Source organism: Salvelinus sp. IW2-2015, linkage group LG28, assembly GCF_002910315.2.
Source record: "Salvelinus sp. IW2-2015 linkage group LG28, ASM291031v2, whole genome shotgun sequence".
Classification (NCBI taxonomy): Eukaryota; Metazoa; Chordata; class Actinopteri; order Salmoniformes; family Salmonidae; genus Salvelinus; species Salvelinus sp. IW2-2015.
This window is the reverse complement of record NC_036868.1, coordinates 29,333,617-29,357,366: the sequence shown is the minus strand read 5'-3', so window position 1 is coordinate 29,357,366 and position 23,750 is coordinate 29,333,617. Positions and strand designations below refer to the sequence as shown.

Genomic DNA, 23,750 nt, shown 5'->3' with positions numbered 1-23,750 from the left:
TTGATGCAAAGAGTCAATATTTGCAGTGTTGACCCTTTTTCAAGACCTCTGCAATCCGCCCTGGCATGCTGTCAATTAACTTCTGGGCCACATCCTGACTGATGGCAGCCCATTCTTGCATAATCAATGCTTGGAGTTTGTCAGAATTTGTGGGTTTTTGTTTGTCCACCCGCCTCTTGAGGATTGACCACAAGTTGTCCATGTGATTAAGAGCTGGGGAGTTTCCTGGCCATGGACCCAAAATATCGATGTTTGTTCCCCGAGCCACTTAGTTATAACTTTTGCCTTATGGCAAGGTGCTCCATCATGCTGGAAAAGGCATTATTCGTCACCAAACTGTTCCTGGATGGTTGGGAGAAGTTGCTCTCGGAGGATGTGTTGGTACCATTCTTTATTCATGGCTGTGTTAGGCAAAATTGTGAGTGAGCCCACTCCCTTGGCTGAGAAGCAACCCCACACATGAATGGTCTCAGGATGCTTTACTGTTGGCATGACACAGGACTGATGGTAGCGCTCACCTTGTCTTCTCCGGACAAGCTTTTTTCCGGATGCCCCAAACAATCGGAAAGGGGATTCATCAGAYAAAATGACTTTACCCCAGTCCTCAGCAGTCCAATCCCTGTACCTTTTGCAGAATATCAGTCTGTCCCTGATMWTTTTCCWGGAGAGAAGTGGCTTCTTTGCTGCCCTTCTTGACACCAGGCCATCCTCCAAAAGTATTTGCCTCACTGTGCATGCAGATGCACTCACACCTGCCTGCTGSCATTCCTGAGCAAGCTCTGTACTGGTGGTGCCCCGATCCCGCAGCTGAYTCAACTTTAGGAGARGGTCRTYGCGCTTGCTGGACTTTCTTAGGCACCCTGAAGCCTTCTTCACAACAATTGAACCGCTCTCCTTGAAGTTCTTGATGATCCGATAAATGGTTGATTTAGGTACAATCTTACTGGGAGCAATATCCTTGCCTCTGAAGCCCTTTTTGTGCAAAGCAATGATGACGGCACGTGTTTCCTTGCAGGTAGCCATGGTGACAGAGGAATAACAATGATTCCAAGCACCACCCTCCTTTTCAAGCTTCCAGCCTGTTATTCAAACTCAATCAGCATGACAGAGTGATCTCCAGCCTTGTCCTCGTCAACACTCACACCTTTGTTAACGAGAGAATCACTGACATCATGTCAGCTAGTCCTTTTGTGGCAGGACTGAAATGCAGTGGAAATGTTTTGGGGGATTCAGTTAATTTGCATGGCAAAGAGGGAATTTGCAATTAATTGTAATTCATCTGATCACTCTTCATAACATTCTGGAGTATATGCAAATTGCCATCATACAAACTGAGGCAGCAGACTTTGTGAAAATTTATATTTGTGTCATTCTCAAAACTTTTGGCCACGACTGTATACACTACCGTTCAAATGTGTGGGGTCACTTAGAAATGTCCTTGCTTTTGAAAGAAAAGCAAAAAAAAAATGGTCCATTAAAACCTGTTAGTGTGTAGGAGGCGCTATTTTCACTTTGGGAAAAAATCGTGCCCAAATGAAACGGCCTTGTACTCTATTCTAGATCATACAATATGCATATTATTATTACTATCGGATAGAAAACTCTTTCAAGTTTCTAAAACTGTTTGAATTATATCTGTGAGTAAAACAGAACTCATTTTGCAGCAAACTTCCAGATAGGAAGTGAAAAATCTGAAATCGGGCCTGCCTATTCAACTGGCTTATATCTATTGATATACATGCACTTCATACGCCTTCCACTAGATGTGAACAGGCAGTGGGAGGTGAAATGGGGTGTCTAGCTTGATCTGAGGTCGAACAAGAGCTTTTGGAGTGACAGGTCCGGAAATTTCATTGTCTTCGAAGGCGCGAGAAGGAACCCCAGATTGCCTTCTGAAAAGCGTTCGGTATACACGGCTAATATCTCCGGCTCTGATTTTATTTGATACATGTGATAATATCATCGTAAAGTATGTTTTTTCAACCGAGTTTTATCAGATTACTCAAAGTTTATCGGGACTTTTGGAGTTTTCCGTTGTTTGCGTCGAGAGAAGATGGACATGTTCGCGCCACTTGGCTAGCTAAGGTTGCTAATTCGACAGGAGAAAGGGACATTCTAAAACCAAACAACGATTTATTCTAGACCAAGGACTCCTTGTACAAGATTCTGATGGAAGCTCAACAAAAGTAAGAACAATTTATGATGTTATTTCGTATTTTTGTGTGAAATGTTTAGTCCTATTCTCCGCCCTTTTAGCGGGCGCTGTCTCGCAATAACGCAAGCTGTATGTCGTACTAAAGTAATTTTTAAAAATCTAACACAGCGGTTGCATTAAGAACCAGTGTATCTTTCATTTGCCATACAACAAGTATTTTTATGTAAAGTTTATGATGAGTTATTTGGTCAGATTAGGTGAGTGTCAGAAATATATCCGGACATTCTGGGAAAAAGTTGCTACATTTTCACAATGTATAACCACGGTTTTCAGCTCTAAATATGCACATTTTCGAACAAAACATAAATGTTTTGTGTAACATGCTGTTATAAGACTGTCATCTGATGAAGTTGTCCACGGGGTTAGTGATTTATTTTATATTTATTGCTGGTTTTTGCTAAAGCTATCTTTGCGGTGAATAAATGCGGTTGTGTGTTTGGCTATTGTGGTAAGCTAATATATTTCTATATTGTGTTTTTGCTGTAAAACACTTAAAAAATCGGAAATACTTGCTGGATTCACAAGATGTTTATCTTTCATTTGCTGTACACCATGTATTTTTCATAAATGTTTTATGATGAGTATTTATGTATTTCACGTTGCTCTCTGTAATTATTCTGGCTGCTTCAGTGCTATTTGTGATTGTAGCTGCAATGTAAAACTATGATTTATACCTCAAATATGCACATTTTTCCGCTGCCTTCGCAGAGCGCAAAATTCATCAAATATTTTTTTGAAATKTTTAACTTCCACACATTAACAAGTCCAATACAGCAAATGAAAGATAAACATATTGTGAATCCAGCCAACATGTCCGATTTTTAATCTCCCCCATGAGACCCTCTCCGGTATACCTTCTCCTGGGCTCCGTGTCTTCCTGTATCCTGTCGGGCACACAACCTCAACTCCCTCGTCTTAGCTCGGGTAACCGTATCCAACCACATGGAAGTCACCTCACTTCCCGTAGTCCTCCTGTGTACTGCCCTTCTGGCAGCTTTATGGGCCTTGCACAGTGGATGAGCAAATCGCCCTTGATTACTCACCAGCTCCTAATCAGCCCCAATTAGTCCTGGCTGGAAAGCCCGTCGAGACCTGGCACGTCCAGCAGATCGAGTCATCGCCTCGTGATGTATACTCCATCTGTTACCAGGCCTCGACGAGACTCCCCCTGGTGGCTGACCTGCTGTACGCCACACTACTGTTGAGCTTTTTCCAAGTAAAGTGTTTATGTCTATCCTAACCACTGGTTACTCGTCTGGTTCTCTTCTCAGATTCAAACACAAAGACCAGGGAGGTTTTCCAATGCCTCTCAAAGGGCACCTATTCATAGACGGGTAAAACAATTAAATAAAAAGTCATTGAATATCCCTTTGAGCATGGTGAAGTTATTATTTACACTTCGGATGGTGTATCAATACACCCATTCACTACAAATATACAGGCGTCCTTCCTAACTCAGTTACCGGAAGAGGGAGGAAACCGCTCAGGGATTTCACCATGAGGCAAATGGGGACTCTACAACAGTTAGAGTTTAATAGCTGTAATGGGAGAAAACTGAGGATGGATCAACATTGTAGTTACTCAACAATACTAACCTAAAAGACAGAGTGAAAAGAAGGAAGCCTGTACAGAATACAAATATTCCAAAATGTATCCTGTTTGCAATAGGGCGCTAAAGTGAAACTGCAAAAAATATGTCAAAGAAATGATTTGAGGCAAAACCACACAACACATCACTGAGTACCATTCTTCATATGTTCAAGCATTTTTAACAATTTCATAAAAACATGTTTTCACTTTTTCATTGAGGTATTGTGTGTAGATTGTTGAGAGAAATGTTCTAATTCAGGCTGCAACACAGCAATGTGGAATAAGTCAAGGGGTATGAAAGGCAGTATTATAGGGCACAACGCAGCACTCCGGGCCGCAATAGGCATGGATTTGTTTTGGGTGCATTACGGCCACAAAGGGGATGCCGCCGAGAAATTCGAGGCATTATCAAGTGCTTGTCAAATTGTGAATGAGAGACTATTGGAGTGTGTACAGCCTGCACAAAAAAAACAAAGCAGAGCACATGCCTTTCCAGCGACTTTTTTCATATCAACATTAGTCTCATCATGCAGCCTTACAATGTATTAAAAATCAAAACATATAGCCCAACGTTTGTAGAACAACTAAAGTTACATTAATAACTCTAAATTAAGCATATATGTAGGAGTACCTATTTCTTAACCACTCAAGACAGAATAGCCGCATGTGCACACTCCCTCAAATCGTTTGGAGAAAATGTATTTTATTCAGCTTTGTTCAATTGTATTCTTCATACTATAAAATAATTACACGGAATATTAATTAAACAAATCTTGTCTGCTAAATTAACCAGTGTAGCCCACAGCCATTTGGCATAGTGTCACGTTCCTGACCTGTTTTCCCTTGTTTTGTATTTATTTAGTATGGTCAGGGCGTGAGTTGGGTGGGTTGTCTATGTGTTGTTTTCTATGTTGGGGTTTTGTGTGTTCGGCCTGGTATGATTCTCAATCAGAGGCAGCTGTCAATCGTTGTCCCTGATTGAGAATCATACTTAGGCAGCCGGGGTTTCACGTGTGTTTTGTGGGTGTTTGTTCTTGTGTCAGTGTTTTACCACACGGGACTGTCACGGTAGTTATTTTGTATCGCATATTGTTTTTGTTATATATTAAATCACTATGGAAAGTAACCACTCTGCGTATTGGTCCGATCCGTCTCGCCTCTCCTCGTCCGAGGAGGAGGAAGAAAATGACTATCGTTACACATAGCCACATCAGGATCTAACATAAGGACAACTCAGAGTATTGTTGGGTTCTGAGAATAGGAAATATACTTATTCATGTCACTAAGGTAGAGAGGGTAATGTATAACGTTTACATTATGTCAGGATAGGTTATTGTTAGCCATCAGGGATCCTCTGGGAGGAGAAGAGATACAGTCTGGTACCAGTCCCAGAAATTATTATTAAGTATACAGGTGTCCTTCCTGTGAGTTGTGGAGGAGTGAGCACTTTGGGGCAGAGGTCAGGTCAGATGAAGTGAGGAAGAACAGATATCACTAACGGTTCTGTCTAGCAACAGAGATGCATTGGCTGTTCAGATGTGTAGGAGGAGACTCAGCATTAGGAGAAAGGGTTAAATACAGGTGCTCGTGTGAATATGTTTTCGTCGATTCAGCTGATTGATCCTTTGGGAAGAATAAAGTTGGTTTAAGCTTTCAGTGTCCGAGTTCTTACTTTAATAATTAGAACCAAGCAATATGCTATAATTTTTTTCCAGAAATGGACTACATTTTCTATATATCATGCTTCTTTTAGACCTGTCTAAAATAAATAATGGATTTATTGTGAAGGTGTAGGCTATATTACATGGATTTATTTGACTTTTTAAACTGGCTTGTAGCCTGTGTGGAAGCCAGGAGATGATAAATGTGTTTGTTAATTAACGGTCAATTACTGTGAGACCGACAGTTACTTGTTTGACAATCACCAGCTGATGACATTTCGTGATTGCCACAGCCCTAGCCTCACATATCTCTTAAAATATAAGTGTTTTTAGGGATATACGGTGCATTCTGAAAGTATTCAGATCCCTTCCCTTTTTGCATATTTTCTTAGGTTACAGCCTTATTCTAAAATTGATTAACAGGTTTAGATTTTTTTTTAAATGTATTACTAATAAAAAACAAATACCTTATTTACATAAGTATTCAGACCATTTGCTATGAGTCTCGAAATTGAACTCCTGTTTCCATTGATCATCCTTGATGTTTCTACAACTTGATTAGAGTCCACCTGTTGTAAATTCAATTGATGGACATGATTTGGAAAGGCACAAAACTGTCTATATAAGGTCCCACAGTTGACAGTTCATTTCAAAGCAAAAACCAAGCCATGAGGTTGAAGGAATTGTACGTAGAGCTCAGATCTGGGGAAGGGTTCCAAAAAATGTCTGCAGCATTGAAGGTCCCCAAGAACACAATGGCCTCCATCATTCTTAAATGGAAAAAGATTGGAAACACCAAGAGCTGGCCGCCCTGCCAAACTGAGCAATCGAGGAAAAGGGCCTTTGTAATGGAGGTGACCAAGAACCTGATGGTCACTGACAGAGCTCCAGAGTTCCTCTGTGGAGATGGGAGCACTACACCAATCTGCAGCACTCCACCAATCAGGCCTTTATGGTAGAGTGGCCAGACGGATGCCACTACTCAGTAAAAGGCACATGACACACCACTTAGAATTTGACAAAAGGCACCTAAAGGACTCTGACCATGAGAAACAAGATTCTCTGGTCTGATGAAACCAAGATTGAACTCTTTGGCTTGAATGCCAAGCGTCAAATCTGGAGGAAACCTGGCACCATCCCTATGGTGAAGCATGGTGGTGGTTGCATCATACTGTGGGGATGTTTTTCAGCGGCAGGGACTGGGAGACTATTCAGGATCGAGGGAAAGATGAACAGTTGCAAAGTACAGTGAGATACTTGATGAAAACCTGCTCCAGAGCGCTCAGGACCTCAGACTGGAGTGAAGGTTCACCTTCCAACAGGACAATGACCGTAAGCACACAGCCAAGACAACGAAGGAGTAGCTTCAGGATAAGTCTCAATGTCCTTGAGTGGCCCAGCCAGAGCCTGGACTTGAACCCGATCGAACATCTCTGGAGAGACCTGAAAATAGCTGTGCAGCAACACTCCCCATCCAACCAGACAGAGCTTGAGAGGATCTTCAGAGAAGAATGGGAGAAACTGCCCAAATACAGGTGTGCCAAGCTTGTAGCGTCATACCCAAGCACACTCGAGGATGTACTGAGTAAAGGGTGTGAATACTTATTTATTTATACATTTGCAAAAAATTTGAAAAACTTGTTTTGCTTTGTCATAATGGGGTATTGTGTATAGATTGAGGAAAATATTGTATTAATTTTAGAATAAGGCTATAACGTAACAAAATGTGGAAAAAGTCAAGGGGTCTGAATACTTTCTGAATGCACTGTATATAATTTGTTTAATTTAAATTGAAACTTTATGCTCCAATGTCTTATGTCTTAGTTTAACATTTCTTTTGATATATTACCTTGTGTTTTTCACATTCTTTCATCCCTTAGAGAAATTGATGAGAAAGATCTTTCATTAGTTGGCTCTAAAAAGATAGGATTATCTTCAGACATGCATTAAAAACTAACATTAGCAAGGTTGTCAGAGGGCAAATTATTAATATTGAACTGTATTCTAATACTGCTGTTTTATGGGTATATTGCGTGTGTGGTGGGGGGGTAGGGACGTGTGTGTGTGTGTGTGAGTGTTGATCTGGCAGATAGACAGTCAGAAGAGAGAGTGACAGGGTCACTATGAAGATATGAGCATGTTTTTCTGATTAAGAGACTGTGTGTCTCCCAGTCTGAGAGTCCAAGGGTAGGCTGAGTACCCCCAGAGAAAAGACTCCCAGCACCAGATGTGAGCTTTCCCCTGCTGTAGGGGGATGTCACAGGAAAGGGGGCCTCAGAGGTTTTACAGAGCCTGTGAACTTATCCCACTACCTCCACCCCACTCCTGTCAAAACACATAGACATGGCAGGAATTTCAGGCAGTGTGTGCGTGTGTGTATGTTTCTTTTTATCTCACCTGTCACTAGTTCAACAGCCACATTTTCTTTCTGTCAAAACAAAGTTTATTTGTCACGTGCGCCGAATATAACAGGAAATATAAATATTTCACCTTAGAGTGAAATGCTTACTTACAGGCTCTAACCAATAGTGCAAAAAAGGAATTAGGTGAACAAAAGGTAGGTAAATAAAAACAACAACATGTTGATAGAAGTTAGGTAGAACTGATTTAAGTTTCCCTGCATTAAAGTCTCCGGCCACTAGGAGCGCCCCCTCTGGGTGAGTGGTTTCCTGTTTGCTTATTTCCTTATACAGCTGACTGAGTGCGGTCTTAGTGCCAGCATCTGTCTGTGGTGGTAAATAAACAGCCGTGAAAAGTATAGCTGAAAACTCTAGGCAAGTAGTGCGGCCTGCAATTTATCACAATATACTCTACTTCAGGCGAGCAAAATCTAGAGACTTCCTTAGATTTCGTGCACCAGCTGTTGTTTACAAATATGCACAGATTTGCCCCCCCCCCCCACGTCCCGTCTTACCGGAGTGTGCTGTTCTATCTTGCTGGTGCAGCGTATATCCCGCTAGCTGAATATCCATGTCGTCATTCAGCCACGATTCCGTGAAACATAGGATATTACAGTTTTTGATGTCGCGTTGGTAGGATATTTGTGATCGTACCTCGTCTAATTTATTGTTCAATGATTGCACGTTGGCGAGTAATATTGACGTAATGGCAGCTTTCCCACTCACCTTCTACGGATCCTCATGAGGCATCCAGCTCTGTGTCCTCTGTTCCTACGTCTCTTGCTCTTGCAACTAACTGGGATGTTGGCCTTGTCTGGTGTTAGGAGAATGTCCTGTGCGTCCTGCTTGTTGACGAAAAAATCTTTGTTTAATCCGAGGTGAGTGATCGCTGTCCTGATATCCAGAAGCAATTTTTTGCTCTAAGATACGGTTGCAGAAACATTATAACAATAATTTACAAAATAAGTTACAAATAACGCAAAAAAAAACCACATTGGTTGGGCGCCCGTAAAACTGCTGCCTTTTCTTTCGGTGCCATTTTATAAACTAAACAATAGAGAAACTATGTCTTACAGTAGATGCATGAGTGGATAAAGTCGTAGCTATAACTTTGGAAAAAGCAACACAGCTAAGGGGTTTACAGTATAGCCTTGTCTGTAAGCTTTCTTTGTTTTGAGACTGAATCTTTGTTCAAGCGTTGGCAATGGAATTGCTTTCATTGTGAAACACGTCTCCTCCAGGGCTTGTTGTTGATCAAACCATTGTTTTTTTACTTAATCTCACTGCAACCAATCTATCAAATGATTGGTTAAATCCACTCAGGGGGTCAAAAGGGAATTTTTACTAGGATTAAATGTCAGGAATTGTGAAAAACTGAGTTGAAATGTATTTGGCTAAGGTGTATGTAAARTTCCGACTTCAACTGTACATTATATCAGTTTGATATTTTTTATTGTTTTCTACCCATTTTCCTTCTGCCCTGACAGTCTTGTTTCTAGTCTGGCTCCACCCTATGTGCCCGTGTGAGAGAAAGAGTGCCTGCTGGTTGTTGTTTGTGGGAATGTGTATTACCTCAACCTAAAGATGAATACTTATCTCTSTGTCATTTCAGTTGATGGCGTGTCCGWGTCTCAGAAGGAGGAGGTTRCTGAGARGATGGASTCCCTCCAGGCTGTGGTGGCCTCTCAGGTGAACAGAGAGAAGGAGGWGAATGAGTCTCCTGACGCCAACAACATCACCGGGCCTGAACAGAAGGAGGTTGAGGAGAAACCGGGCGAGGCCAACGAGGTGGGTTTCAAGAAGATCTTCAATTTCATCGGCTTCAAGTTCACTCTGAAGAAGGACAAAAATGAGAAGACTGACCCYGTGCAGATGCTGAAGTTGATGGACAAGGAAGTGGAAGGAGGYACTAAGGGGTCTGAGGAAACTAAGGAGGAAGCCGCCACTGCAGAGGAGGGGAAGGCAGCTGAGCCAGAGACCGCCACTGTTGAGGCTGACGCCGCTGAAACCACAGCTYAGGCTGCAACTCCAGTGGATGCCCCATCTAAGACTGTGGATGGAGAGGCTGCAGAAAAAGAGTCTTCGGACCCAGCTGCAACTACCCCACGTGGCCAGGACGCCCCCATGTCCCCCTTCAGAAGGTTCTTTACACAGGGAATCTTCTCCAACCAGCGCAAGAAGGCAAGTATCAAAAGAGCCAAAGAGGAACCAAAAGAGAAAGCTGCTGAGGAGAAGATAAAGGAGGGAGAGGAGAAAGCAGAGGCTGGGGTGGAGGAGGAGCGAGAGAAAGCAAAGGAAGAGGTGAAGGAGGTGGAGCCAGTGACAACACCAGAAACTGAGACACCTGAAGCATCTGCCAAAGAGATCAAAGAGAAGATCCAAGCCGAATTTGCCATGGAAATCTCAGACGCCGCTATTACTGATGACGCCAAACAAGCGGAGGATAATGTTGAAGAAGCTGTGGAATCAGACAAGGCCCCAGTTGAGGTCACCACCGAGGCTGAGCTTTTCTCATCCCAGAAGAAGGTCAAGGCCCAGGGAAGCCCACTGAAAAAGCTCTTTACTGGGGCTGGCCTGAAGAAGCTCTCTACCAAGAAACAGAAGAAAGACAAGAAAGATACGGAGACCAAGCTGACCGGGTCTGGGGAACAGGCGGCTGAACAGCTCCAGTCCTCTACAGAGTCGGCAGAGGTCCAGAAACCTGACAGTGGGGCATCATCTCCAGAGGAGTCTGGTGAGCATGCCATCGGGGTGGAAGCCACCCAAGCTGAGGCCAGCCAAGAGGCTGATGAGGTAACCAGCTCAGACGAAGGGAAGAAGAAAGAAGGTATCATGCCCTGGTCCTCCTTCAAGAAGCTGGTGACACCCAAGAAACGAGTCAAGAGGCCCTCTGAGAGCGAGGACGAGGCAACTGTTGAGAAGGCCATGTCGGCCACCCTGTTCTCCACTGAGAGTGCCATGTTTGTGGAGAAAAAGAAAGAGGAGCCGGAACTCACTGAGGAGGAGCCAAAAAATGAAACCACAGAGGACCTGGAGGGTAGCACAGAGGACCCCAAAAAGATGAAGATGGACACCTCACTCTCCTGGGAGGCCCTGATGTGTATGGGCGGCAACAAGAAGAGGACCAGGAAGACCTCTGACTCTGAAGATGAGGAGACCAAAATCGAAGAGGAGGCACCACCAACGGGGGAAGAMCAGGTTAGGACAGCAGAGTCTCCTCTTGGCAGCTCTGGAGAGGCAGATCAGGAAAACACAGTGTCATCCCCTGAACCATCCACTAGCCCCGCCGCAGGAGACTCCACCTGGGATACTCTCAAGCGTCTTGTCACCCATAGAAAGAAGCCCAAAAACGAGGAGAAGACAGATGAATCTGGTGGCGAACAGGTAATCTCAGACAGTGAAATTCCCAAAGAAGAGTCCTCCTTCTCTCTGAGGAAACTCATTCCCGGACGCAGAAAGAAGAAGCTGCTTTCCTCCAATCTGGGGTCTGGCGAGGAAGATTCCGACACACCAGCCGTGGTCCCTCTTTCAGAGTACGACAACGAGCACGCCGAGAGTAAAGAAGAGGCTGAAGCCGAAATGATAGTGGAGACAAAGGACTCTGAGGAAGCAGCACCAATCACTCAGGTCCAATTGTCCATTGAAGAGAGATCCCCCTCTTGGATCTCAGCCAAGGCGGTCATGGAAAACCTCCAGGAGATTCCACATGATCAGTTGAGTGACATCCCAGAAGAGGGTGCCGCCACCCCCAAATCTGCTGACACCACCATCGCAGAGGACATTGCAGAACAGACCACATTCCTGCTCTCATGCCAAGAGCAGGAACCTGAGTTGTCTGTTGCCGAGCTGACTGCAAATTCTGATGCCGAGAACATTTTAGAGCAGATCCCAGAAGCAGTCACTTGCCAGGAGCCTGAGCTGTCTGTTTCCGAGGTAACTGAAGAGATGATCCCAGCCACGTATGGCGAAACCACCCCTCTGCCCAATGAGCCTGAGACAGAGTCTTTGGAGGTCCCGCAGGAGGCTGTGGAGCTGCTCAGGGATCTTCCAAGCCTGACTTCTGTGGAAATCATAGAGATCCCACTGGAGGAGGCTGCTTCCYTCCCAGAACCCACACCGCCGATCGAGTTCACCGAAACCAAATCAAAGGTTGTCTTGATGGTGCATGAAGTAATCGAGGGTTCCGCCATCTACACTGTCCTGGACACCAAGGAGATCACCAAGGTGGCTGTGGAGAAGCTTGTAATTCCCACRATGGAATGTCTAGCTGAGATCAGCAATGGTCTATCCACTGAGACGCCGGTAGAAGATAAGGCTGATCCAACTGAGGCGGCTGACGCTAATGAGGACCCAGTATTCAAGGCTCAAGTGGAGCAGGTCGAAAGCATATTCCTGGAGCCGCCACCAGAGAAAACTATTGAAGACATCCCAGATCCTAATATAGCCACTGAGGGTAAAGAGCATGAAGATGAAAKGGTCACCACGATCAATAATATCAAGATGGAGGTTGAAATTGTTGAGGCCCCTGCGGTGAATGAGAACATTGTGGACCCCATTGTACCAACTGTCGAAGACTCCATTGCCGCTAACATTGTGTATGGCTCTGAGACACCTGTCATTGAGGTCAAAAGTAAAGAAGAGATGGCTGCCGTCGAAGAGATCGCTGCTGTAGAGGAGGTGAATGAGCCTGCTGCCCGAGAAACGGTCACTTCACTAACTGATGCCAACCAGCCCACAGTCACTGAAGTGTGCGAGGCAGTCATTGTTGCCCCTGCTGAAGAGTTTGCCATTGTAAAGGAGACCACGTACCTCGTCTGCCCACTGTCCGAGTCCTTGGAAACCCAGCAAGTGGAGGTCACAGAGGCCGTGGCAGTGGAAAAGGTCTCAGTGGCAGTTGCAGAGCCCGCTGGCGATGACCAAATTCAAGTGCAGGTGACTGAGGTTGGTGTTACAGAGGCTGAAGAGACAAAGGAGGCAGAGGCCATGGAGGAGACGGGCTTGGTCATCGCTCAGGTGCTCATCCAGAGTGCTGTGGAGAAAGTGTCTGAAGCAGAGTTTGAACCCAAAGCGCCTGCCTCTGCCAATGCTACCATCACAACTGAAGATGCACTACCAGTCCAGGCGGTAGCAACGATAGAGAAAGAGATTGAATTAGTAGCAGAGGAGAAACCTGTCATTGCTGAAACTCCTGTAGTCCAAGTTGAGGCACCAGCACCAGAAACCCCAGCAGAGGTGTCTGCTACTCCAGAGGCACCAGCCGAGGCTGAAAAACCACAAAAGGAAGTCCACGAGGCTGTCCAGGTCATTGACACCGTTCCAGTCACAATTGAAAACACAAAGAGTATCAAGGAGGTGGAGGATGTTCTCAAAGCGGAAGTAGAGGAAATAAAACAGGAAGTGGAATTAAAGCAAGCAATGGAGGTCAATGTAAGTGTGGAGAAAGTTGTAGAGGTTGAAGTTGTAACAGAGGTGGAACAGACAGAGAGTGAGACAGATGGAAAGGCAGAGGAGGAGATCAAAGAGGTAGAGGGCAACATCGAGGCATTAGAGGTTCAGGAAGTTCCACAATCTYAGGTAGAGGAAGTAGTTAAGGAATTCCAACTCGAGGTTCAACAAGCTGAGGTAATAGCGGTGGTTCAGGAAGTGATAGCAGAGGTTCCCACTCCAGAGACAGCTGAAGAGAAGTCAGAAGCAACGATTGTGACAGAAGAGACCCCAGTCCCAGATGCCCCCACAGAGACTGCTGAAGCCCCAGCCCAGCCAGAGGAGACAACTGCAGAGGTCGTAGTCCCACAGACCACACAGGTGGTCATACAGGCAACAGAGATCATTGAAGAGGAAATCATGGTGGAGGAGGTGGTAGAAAAAGATGCCATTGTTAGCTCACCAGAGACAAAGGAAGCCCCGGCCAAAGAAGACACAACAGACCCTGAACAAACGCCAGACACCCCCACCCCTGAACCCACACCAGATACCCCCGCCCCTGCTCCAACTGTCGCCGATGTTGTCGAAACAAACATGAAAGACGACAGTGCCGCAGTTCAGGAACAGGRATCGGACGGCCCCCAGACAGCACTGGAAGAGCATCAAACGGATGTTTCAACAGAGGCTGTGGCTGCCATCCAAGACGCCCCAGTTAACAGCATGGAAGAGGAGGTTGCTCTTGCCATGGCTGTGACAGTTGCCAGCCCAGCGGAGGCAGCGGCAGAGAAGTCGACGTCGGTGAAGTGTGCGGAGGTGATGGTGCAGGTGATTGAGGAGGTGGTGAAGGAGATCAAACCTGTCTCCTAAGAGCTCACAGCAGCATCGTGAGCAGGTGAGCAGTCTATATTATACAATTACCTGTTTTAAGCAATGAGTGGATGTTGTCAAAGAGTTCCAAAAATATTTCCCCACAATTACTGTAAATGSATTTAGTTAATGTTAGTCATCTGATCATACCCTCTGCCTTGTCTTCTACCACAAGGAAGCGTTTTCTTGTGTTTTACCATGGTATCAATTCTAGATATGTTATTATGGTTATTTTATTCCACTAGCYAAAAAAGAGTGATAGAAAAGAGTACCCACATTTATTTTGTTTTTTCCAGAATTCCTTTGTCGGGTATCACACAATCTTKTCGTGGTGGCTTTTTAAAAACAACAATGGGCCCTGCTTTTATTAGGGGGGAGAGTGAGAGAGAGAGCGAGAGAKGTAATCTACAATATATCCAAAAAAGAATTCTCCACTCAGACACACGAGTCATAAAGTTATTCTGTTTTAAACTACTTTGAGTGCTCAAAGTATGACATCTTAGAAAGATCTATTAGAAGAAAATTCAATCACTGATTGGACTTTTCTAGATAACTCAATTGCCTAATTGCTATCCACAGGATGGGAGATGGAGACCAGTTCCCTTTCAGTCAGCACTCTCGGTACAACACAACTTTGAGGATGTCACGTTCTGACCTTAGTTCCTTTGTTTTGTAATTTGTTTTAGTATGGTCAGGGCGTGAGTTGGGTGGGTTGTCTATGTTAGTTTTTCTATGATTTTCTATTTCTGTGTTTGGCCTGATATGGTTCTCAATCAGAGGCAGCTGTCAATCGTTGTCCCTGATTGGGAACCATARTTAGGTAGCCTGTTTTCTGTTGGGTTTTGTGGGTGGTTATTTTCAGTCTTTGTGTGTCTGCACCAGATAGAACTGTTTCGGTTTTCACTTTGTTGTTTTGTATTTTGAAGTGTTCACTTTCATTAAATAAGATCAACACTTACCACGCTGCACCTTGGTCCTCTCTTTCTCCCGACAACAACCGTTACAGAGGAGTCAGACTCTCGTGACTTTGACAGGCGTTAGGCTTGGATTCATTATTAAAATTCTTCCACTCTTCACCTCGATGTGAGCAGTAACGATTCACACTACTAAAAACGTCATTTTTGGGAAAACAAGACTATCTGTCTTTGCCCCAACTAAACTGTCCCTTCGTGGTAGAGCGTGCWCACCCCCTGAACTTAACGTGCTGGAGTTTGTATTTGTTCTCATWGTTTCCTAATCACAAACAATGAGTTATTCTTCATTTGCTTCTGCAATGAGTAAGCTGGATAAAAATGCTACCGAGATGAAGGCTAAGCCGGGTTCGGGTTCGCGWCCATGCCCATTGTCACGCGGTTATTTTATATCTCCAAAGATACTCAATATTTCTGTGTTTGTCTCCGCTTGGAGTAGGGGCATGAATGAATGACGCATTGGACACCAGGGCTTTGCTACCTCTAGCGGGGGAAGCCCTGGTGTCCAATGCGTCATTCATAGAACTGTGCCGAGTTCATTCTGCGCATGTCCCGGTGTACCGTTCTGGTGCTCGGGAAAAGCATGGGAGCTACTGTGATGGCACATTGTCGTCTTTGGCTGATGCTCTTACAGGTGCCAGAGAGGGACAGACAGATGTACCCTGATGAGACAATTTTCTCCTATGGGGTTGTTCAGCTCGGCCCTGGAGGCCACACAGGCCTGGTTCAAGGTTAAAAGAAGCAGGAAGAGGCGCTGCACGCTTTTCTACATCGGAGGTCCTTCAGGGCTGTCGGTGGAGCACCTTCCCTAAAGCCGACAGGTGGAGCCCCGCTGGCTAAGAGGGCTGGCTAAGAGGGCTGCCCCAGGGGCCGGGCCCAGCACCAGGACGGATCGTTACAAGTCCGAGGCAGAGCCTCCCCAAACACCCATTGTGACAGCAGTACCCCCAAGTGGCACGGCCAATCTGGGTGTGTCACTGATGGCCAATGCCCACGAATCCAGAGTGGGCCGGGCTTCAGACAAACATTTGTGCGTAAACACCTTGTTTCAACCCCATTGTTCACGGGTATCAAAAGTGTTGTGTATCCCACATGTGTATCCCACATGTGATTTCAATCAAATATGTCCCTCCTCCACATTCAGACACACAGTTGTCTTCCTTGTCTTGTCGTATAAACTGAATTTAGGTGTACTATTCAAATTTTTTCAACCAGGAAATGGCGGAGCAATTTCTGCATAGTGCTTCCTTCAGGGAGGAAATATCCTCCCTGCTCCAGAAGTAGGCAATACCGGTGGTTCTTCTGTCGGAGGCCCAGAACGGCTGGTACAGTCAGTATTCCGAAAAGGGAAGGGGGCTACGTTCCATTCTAGACCTTCGTACCCTAAACAAGCACCTCAGGGTTTGCACATTCAGAATGCTCACAAACCAGAGGCTGTTATGGTCCATGCGTCCCGGCGATTGGATCACCACAATCAACCTGAAGGAGGCGTATTGTAATGTGCCCATGTACCCCGTTCACAGAACATTTTGAAGGTTCCATTATGAGGGGATAGCCTACGAGTTTTTGGTCCTGTTGTGCGGTCTGTCCCTCTTGCTTCATGCCTTTTTAAAGGTAGTGGAGGTGGCTCTAGGGGCTGAGGGTGTTGGCCTATCTGGACAATTGGCTAATAGCAGCAGAGTCAAGGGAACAAGCGATGTTGCACACATCCAGGCTAGTGTCCCATATTCAGTCTATAGGTTTTATTGTAAACCAGAAAAAGAGCTGTCGGACGCCATTGCAGTGCATTCTGTTCCTGTGTCTCGAGTTAGACTTGCACGTGAATCACACTTTTTATATCCATGCAGAGGGTTTCCGGGTCCTGGCTCAGCTTTGCCCAATTTTGGATTGGGCGCACTGTGCATTATCGCCAGTTCCTGCGCTTACTGTGGATGATGGCTTCTATGGTAGTAGTCGTTCCCCTGGGGCTATTATTGATGCAGCCTTTCAAGCACTGGGTACTAGCCACTCGCTTGGACACAACTCGCCACCTAAACCGGTCGCTTTGGGTGTCCATGGCATGGGTGCGGGCACTGGCCCAGTGGGAGGACCCCCAGGTACTGTCGCAAGGGGTTCTCATGGGCCAGGTGTTATTCCGCAAGGTGGTCACGACAGGGATGCGCTGTGCAATGGCTATTCAATTCTGGAGATATGGACGGTGATTACTAATGTTACTGTCCTCACTACAACAACAAAAAATATTTAAATACTTGTCATTTTGCCCTTTAAACATTTAATTGAAATACTGTAGAATTCCGTTCCTTCCTATGGAGGACTGCTCCTACTGGAGAGTGCCAATATGGCCCGCCAGTGGCTTCAAAGCCTCTCAATGGCCAAAACATACAGTGCTTTCAGAAAGTATTCACACCCCTTGCCTTTTCATTATCCAGAATTTAAAATGGATTGAATAGAGAAGTGGAATTATGCTTTTGGAGACAAAAGCTGAAAAGTAAAAGCTGAAATGTGTTCAGTCAATAAGTATTCAACCCCTTTGTTAAGCCTGAATAWGTTCAGGAGTAAAAAAGTGCTTAACAAGTCACATAAATTGCATGGACTCTGTTTACAATAATAGTGTTTAACATAATGTTTTTATGACTACCTCATCTCTCTACCAGACATGAATATCCCTTTGAGCATGGTGACGTTATTAATTACACTTTGGATGGTGTATCAGTACACCCAGTCACTACAAAGATACTGGCGTCCTTCCTAACTCAGTTGCCGGGGAGGAAAGAAACCGCTCAGGGATTTCACCATGAGGCTAATGGTGACTTTAAAACAGTTATAGAGTTTAGTGACTGTGATAAGAGAAAACTGAGGATGGATCAACATTGTAGTTACTCCACAATATTAGCCTAATTGACAGTGAAAAGAAGGAACCCTGTACAGAATAACAATATTCCAAAACATGCATCCTGTTTGCAGCAAGGCCCAAATAATACTGCAAAACAAGTGGCAAAGCAATTAACTTTTTGTCCTGAATACAATGTGTTATGTTTGGGGCAAACCACTCTCCATATTTTCAAGCATAGTGGTGGCTGCATCATGTCATGGGTATGCTTGTAATTGTTAAGGACTGGGAGTTTTTCAGGATACATTTTTTTATGCCATGGAGCTAAGCACAGGCAAAGTCCTAGAGGAAAACTTGGTTCAGTCTGCTTTCCACCAGACACTGGGAGATGAATTCACCATTTAGCAGGCCAATAAACTAAAACACAAGGCCAAATCTACACTGGAGATGCTTACCAAGAAGACAGTGAAATATTTGAGTGGCCGAGTTACAGTTTTTACTTAAATCTTCTTGAAAATCTATGGCAAGAACTGAAAATGGTTGTTTAGCAATGACCAACAAACCATTGGAGTTTGAAGAATAATGGGCAAATGTGGCATAATCCAGGTGTGGAAGGCTCTTAGAGATTTACCCAGAAAGACTCACAGCTGTAATCTCTGCCAAAGGCGATTCTAACATGTATTGACTTAGGGGGTTGAATACCTATCTAATCAAGACGTGTTATATATATTTTTTAATATTCTACAAATGTTACAAGTTTTCTAAGGGGTGTGATTACTTTCTGGAGGCACTGTAGCATCAGCAAATCATCATAATTGAGTTCCTCTGGGCCCAGCCCCTGAGAGTGCGCGGGGTTTACCTCTGAAGGTTATTGCTACTATTCAGTCTGCAAGGGCACCCTCCATGAGAGGGCTGTGTTTAAGTGACAGGCGTTTGAGCTCTGGTGCCAAGATAAAGGACTTGTTCATTTTCAGTGCTCCGTGAGAGACATCCTAGTGTTCCTACAGGAGCTTTTCGAGCAGGGTCGGGCATTCTCCACACCGGGGGCCCAACCCCTGGGTGTTAGGTTCCTTAAAAGGTGTGTGCTGTCTCAGACCGGTCTCTAAACCTATTGCGCCAACATGGGATTTGGCTATGTTTTTGGAGGCTACCTTTGAGACTCTGGAGTCGGTGGATCTTAAGATCCTCTCCTACATGACCTCCCAGCTCATGGCTTTGGCCTCGGCTAAACGTGTTTGGGACCTCCACGCGTCATCCATATACCCTTCCTATACTCAGTTCGCCCCTGGCAACGGTAAGGGGACGTTGCATCTGAATGCTGCCTTCTTCCCGAAAGTCATGGTTATGTCCCACAGGTCTTTAGCTTTTGAGCAATTTCCCTTGCCTCCTTTTGCTTCTGAAGAGCAACAGAGGTTACATGCCCTGTGTCCAGTACGAGCTTTATGCACGTACATTGAGCAGACCTGGGATTTCCGGTTAGGTGACCAGCTTTTTGTCTGTTTTACCAGCTCACGGCAGGGCACTCTCTAAGCGTCTCTCCCACTGTATTGTGGAGGCTATCTCCCTGGCATATAGCAGAAAGGGCCAAGGGTTACATAGCGGTGTTTTGCGCCCACTCCACCAGGTGTCTGGCAGCGTCTTGAACATAATTTAAAGGGTTGACTGCAGGGCATATTTGTGCTGCGGCGAGTATCACCACTCACTTTTGTGAGGTTTTATCGCTTGGGATGTCACTGCTCCCAGTGTAGCCCACAGCATGCATACAGCTAGGACAGGAGAGGGTCATTAGGCAGCGTGTCCCGTGTGCACAATACCCAACTGCTGCATCTTGAGGGGTGGAGGTCTGGGTGGTCTGCCATGGGCCATTTCATTTGGTATCCGTTGGGGCCAGCTTGGGGCGGGATTCTAGTTCCCCATAGTTGTGTTGTACCACAAGTACTGAATGAAAGGGAACGTAATGTTATGAATATAACTACTGTTCCCTGAAGGAGGGAAATGAGGTACAACACCTGTTTGGCACCGCACCGCCCGTTCCTAGGCTCTGTGAAGTGCAGTACTGAATTGAAGGAATTAATCTGAGCATCACGCTTATCACCTGTGGAAGACATGAGTTTTGGCCTGATTTTTGTTCTTCAATCGAAGTCGCTAGAGTGCAACTCCCCATAGTTGTGTTGCACCTTGTTTCCCACCTTCAGGGAACAGTAGTTATAGTTATAACYTGTGTTTCCAAGGATAATGGTATCCGTTTACTAATAACATGTATTTCTCTCTACCCCAGCTGTAGATGCAAGATGGTTGACTGGGAACCTGACTGTCCTGACCAGGTAGTGAGTGATAGTGAAAAAGGGAACGAGAGAGATCGAGCGAGAGAATGCTCTGGGGAGAAACACACTGAGACTCAGCTCCAACCCACCCTGCCCAGAGTGACTGAGCGACAACTTCACCCCTCTCCTTCCCCCCTGCCCCCTTCACCCCCTGTCCTGTAGCACCAGCCCCTTCACACAGAGGTGACCCCCCCCCCACCCCTGGAGTGAAGCATCAATCCCCCTAAACACACACCAAGCCACTGTCCTAGTCCCACTCATCTGAAGCTTCCCACCTGGCTGGTAATCAATGTGATGTACGCTTGCTGTCTTGATGAGCTTCCATCGCCCATGCTGGAACTCGTCTGCTGTCCCATGGAGAGTGTGGTGTGTGTGTGTGTGTGTGTGTGTGTGTGTGTGTGTGTGTGTGTGTGTGTGTGTGTGTGTGTGTGTGTGTGTGTGTGTGTGTGTGTGTGTGTGTGTGTGTGTGTGTGTGTAAACGTGTAAAGTGAGTTCGAGAAAGTGTGTGTGTGTGGTCTTAGAGTTGGAGGATTATTATCTTGGAAATTGTATTTATATTGTTTGAGCATTTTCTCATTCTCCCCATCCTTTATCTTTTCTATTTCTGGTTGTATAGAATATGTGCCCCATTTTCTCATACATATGTAAGACAATGTCTGGATTTTGCAGAAAGTCTACCTTAACCATGTGATGTGATTTCAATGGCAGGGTCCGGTATCATTGATTACAGAGGATGACTTAATGTGAATAGACAGGGTGTGAGGTGAAAGCCAATAGAAGTGCAACAATCTTAAACTTTAACCTTTGACATTCAGCCTGACAATATATTTTCTGCTCCTACTGTAGATAAAACATACTTCACTGGCTGAAAAAAGTATTGTTACTTTCTGAAATATATAGTATGTCTCTGATTATCGTGTAGAAATACAATAAAACACTAAAACACTTCAATGCAAATTTTGCTGAGATAACAAGGCCTTGGAGGATGTAAAGTTGCATAATGGTAAAGGCCACGTACTCTCATGCAATGCCATGCCAATTGGCCACATAGTGGCGCTATAACAAGCGATTGAAAAGGGAAACGCCCCTCACCCCATGTGACCTAAAGTCCTGCAATTCAGTACATAGGTCCCTCCCCTCACAAGGAACAAATTTGCCTCAAGAACACATAATGATGAATTATTCGCTATTTTTAATTTTGTGGAAAAACACTCAATACTCGTCTGGCACTGAATGACCGATCTCCACAGAACTTGATACATGGCATCTACGAACAAATTTAGGAAACAACAAAGGCTAACAGTTCTTCCATGAAGGGTATCTATATTATTATGAAGGTAAGTTAATGTTTTCATTATGAAGATTGCATTTACACTGATTTGAATATCTAAATAACTAGGGTTTTGCAATGTAATCCTAAGACTTGCTTGATACAGTATACAGTACAAGAGCTCAATCTTGAAGTGTGTAATAAGCAGTGTGTAGTTATTCTAAACACATTTCTGTAGTAACCCCTCTTGATATTGGTATTCTGTAGCAAGTTTGACATAGGTTTGCATTCAGCAGACGCCAATAGTTTTTGCAATAATGTGTTTTGAGAACAAGAGTACTAATACATGCGCTGTGTAACGTTGATATAGTCATTCGGAGTGCTAGCGGCATCACTACAGACACCCTGGTTCGAATCCAGGCTGTATCACAACCGGCCGTGATTGTGAGTCCCATAGGGTGACGCACAATTGGCCCAGCGTCGTCCGGGTTTGGCCGGTGTAGGCCATCATTGTAAATGAGATTTGTTCTTAACTGCCTTGCCTAGTTAAAGGTTAATAAAATAAAAATCTCTGGCCACAACAGTGATCTTTTAAATGAGAAAAGTAGGCAAAGCATCTGAAGTTATGTTAAACTAAATTGTTTAGCTAATTCAGTAATGTTTATATGAAGTAGTGTGAAATTCTGTCATAAGCAAAATATAAATCGATGCGTTTTTTCCTGGTCCCACACCAGTAATGCTTTCCTGGCCTTAAYTAACCAATGTAGTAAATTAGGCCAAATTTTACCAGAGCGAATATCGACAAAGGGTCTTGGAGTATGTGTTCATGTAGGATAACTTTTGCCTAGAGAGAATGAATGGTGATATACCATACAATGATGACAATGTCAATAAATAACAGTTAGGTGGCGACCTTTGTTGCCCAGTATGCATGTAGCAGTTAAACTGTTATGGTTGTTACTGTCATTCCAAAAGCATTACCAACATTTTCTATCTTCAGAATGTTGCCAAGTATGGTACTATGTTGTAGAAAGAAGGAAGGGAAGCACTGCTAAGGTACACAATAGTAGGTTTAGGTTGACAGAAGGTGCACTTTCATAAAAGGGGTACACTGGTAATCAAAAAGAAAGGAGCACCAAGGCACTCGTCATAATAATAATTAAAATGCCTTCATTTCTATGACATGTTCAAGGGAAACAAAGGTGAAGAACGACAACGTGTTTTGGCTGCATGGCCTTCGTCAGGGAGTACAAAGATATGATAATACCATGTCCTCTTTTGAACAGCTTTTTCCAATCAACCCTGATTTGAAGGGGGAGTGGTTACAGAATTCATTGGACAATACCTAGTAAGCAATACTATACACATTAAAAAGTGAAATACTGTAGATATGTTATCAAAATGCAAATAAAGTCTAGAAGTATCAGAACCCGTAAAGGTAGTTCTAACCTTGAATATAACTGGGCAAGGTAGCAGTGGCAATTTTAGCATGCATATCTTGGTGGGGCAAACTCCCCCCAAAAGTTTTAGATGCATGCCAGCAAAGCCACTACACAGCACAACACTAAACAATACATTAATTGAACTATAACGGAGACAAACGGTGCCCACAAACTGTTAGGGCCTACATAAAGCTGTCCCAACCGCAGTCCCAACACCATACCACCACTACACCTGGCTATCAGAGGAGCCTTGTCGGGTAGCGAAACAGTTCATTCAACCTCATTTATTGCCTTTTAATAAAACATAGCTGAAATGGCTGACTTGCTTAAACAAATATGGTTTCTACTGACAATTGAGATGTACAAACTATGGCATAAGAGGACGACAAGTGGATAAGAGGCAATCCATAATTTTGATTAAGACATTAATTAAGGATTGGACCCATTCAATTTCCACCTAAAATGACACACCCAAATCAACTGCCTGTAGCTCAGGACCCGAATCAAGGATATGCATATTTCTGATACTATTTGAAAGGAAACACATTCAAGTTTGTGGAAATGTGAAATATATGTAGGAGAATAACACATTAGATATGGTTCAAGATAAAAAACTAAAAAACATGTTTTCTTTGAAATGCGAAAGGAAGGCCATACATTGACCTTGGAATATGGGTGTAATGTAGATGTTGTCCAGAAGATGGCAGCAGTGTGTGTGCATCAGACGAGTTTGCCCAAATGTACCCAAGTGTCTGAA

General features: G+C 44.5%; 1 protein-coding gene across 2 annotated transcripts in view; it reads left to right on the top strand.

Annotated features, from left to right (window-relative positions):
• The window catches only part of LOC111954607 (A-kinase anchor protein 12-like), a 51,898-nt gene extending 30,666 nt beyond the window's left edge, over positions 1 to 21,232 (top strand). Inside the window, exons 3-4 of one of the 2 annotated variants that reach the window (XM_023974473.2) lie at positions 9,478 to 14,181; positions 20,236 to 21,232. In XM_023974473.2, coding sequence (XP_023830241.1) covers positions 9,478 to 14,156 — 4,679 coding nt within the window. In that variant the 3' untranslated portion in view covers positions 14,157 to 14,181; positions 20,236 to 21,232. Of the gene's footprint in view, positions 1 to 9,477; positions 14,182 to 14,735; positions 15,115 to 20,235 lie in introns of those variants that run through there. The other variant, XM_023974474.2, reaches the window with a different exon arrangement.
• The last annotated feature ends 2,518 nt before the right edge of the window (positions 21,233 to 23,750 follow it).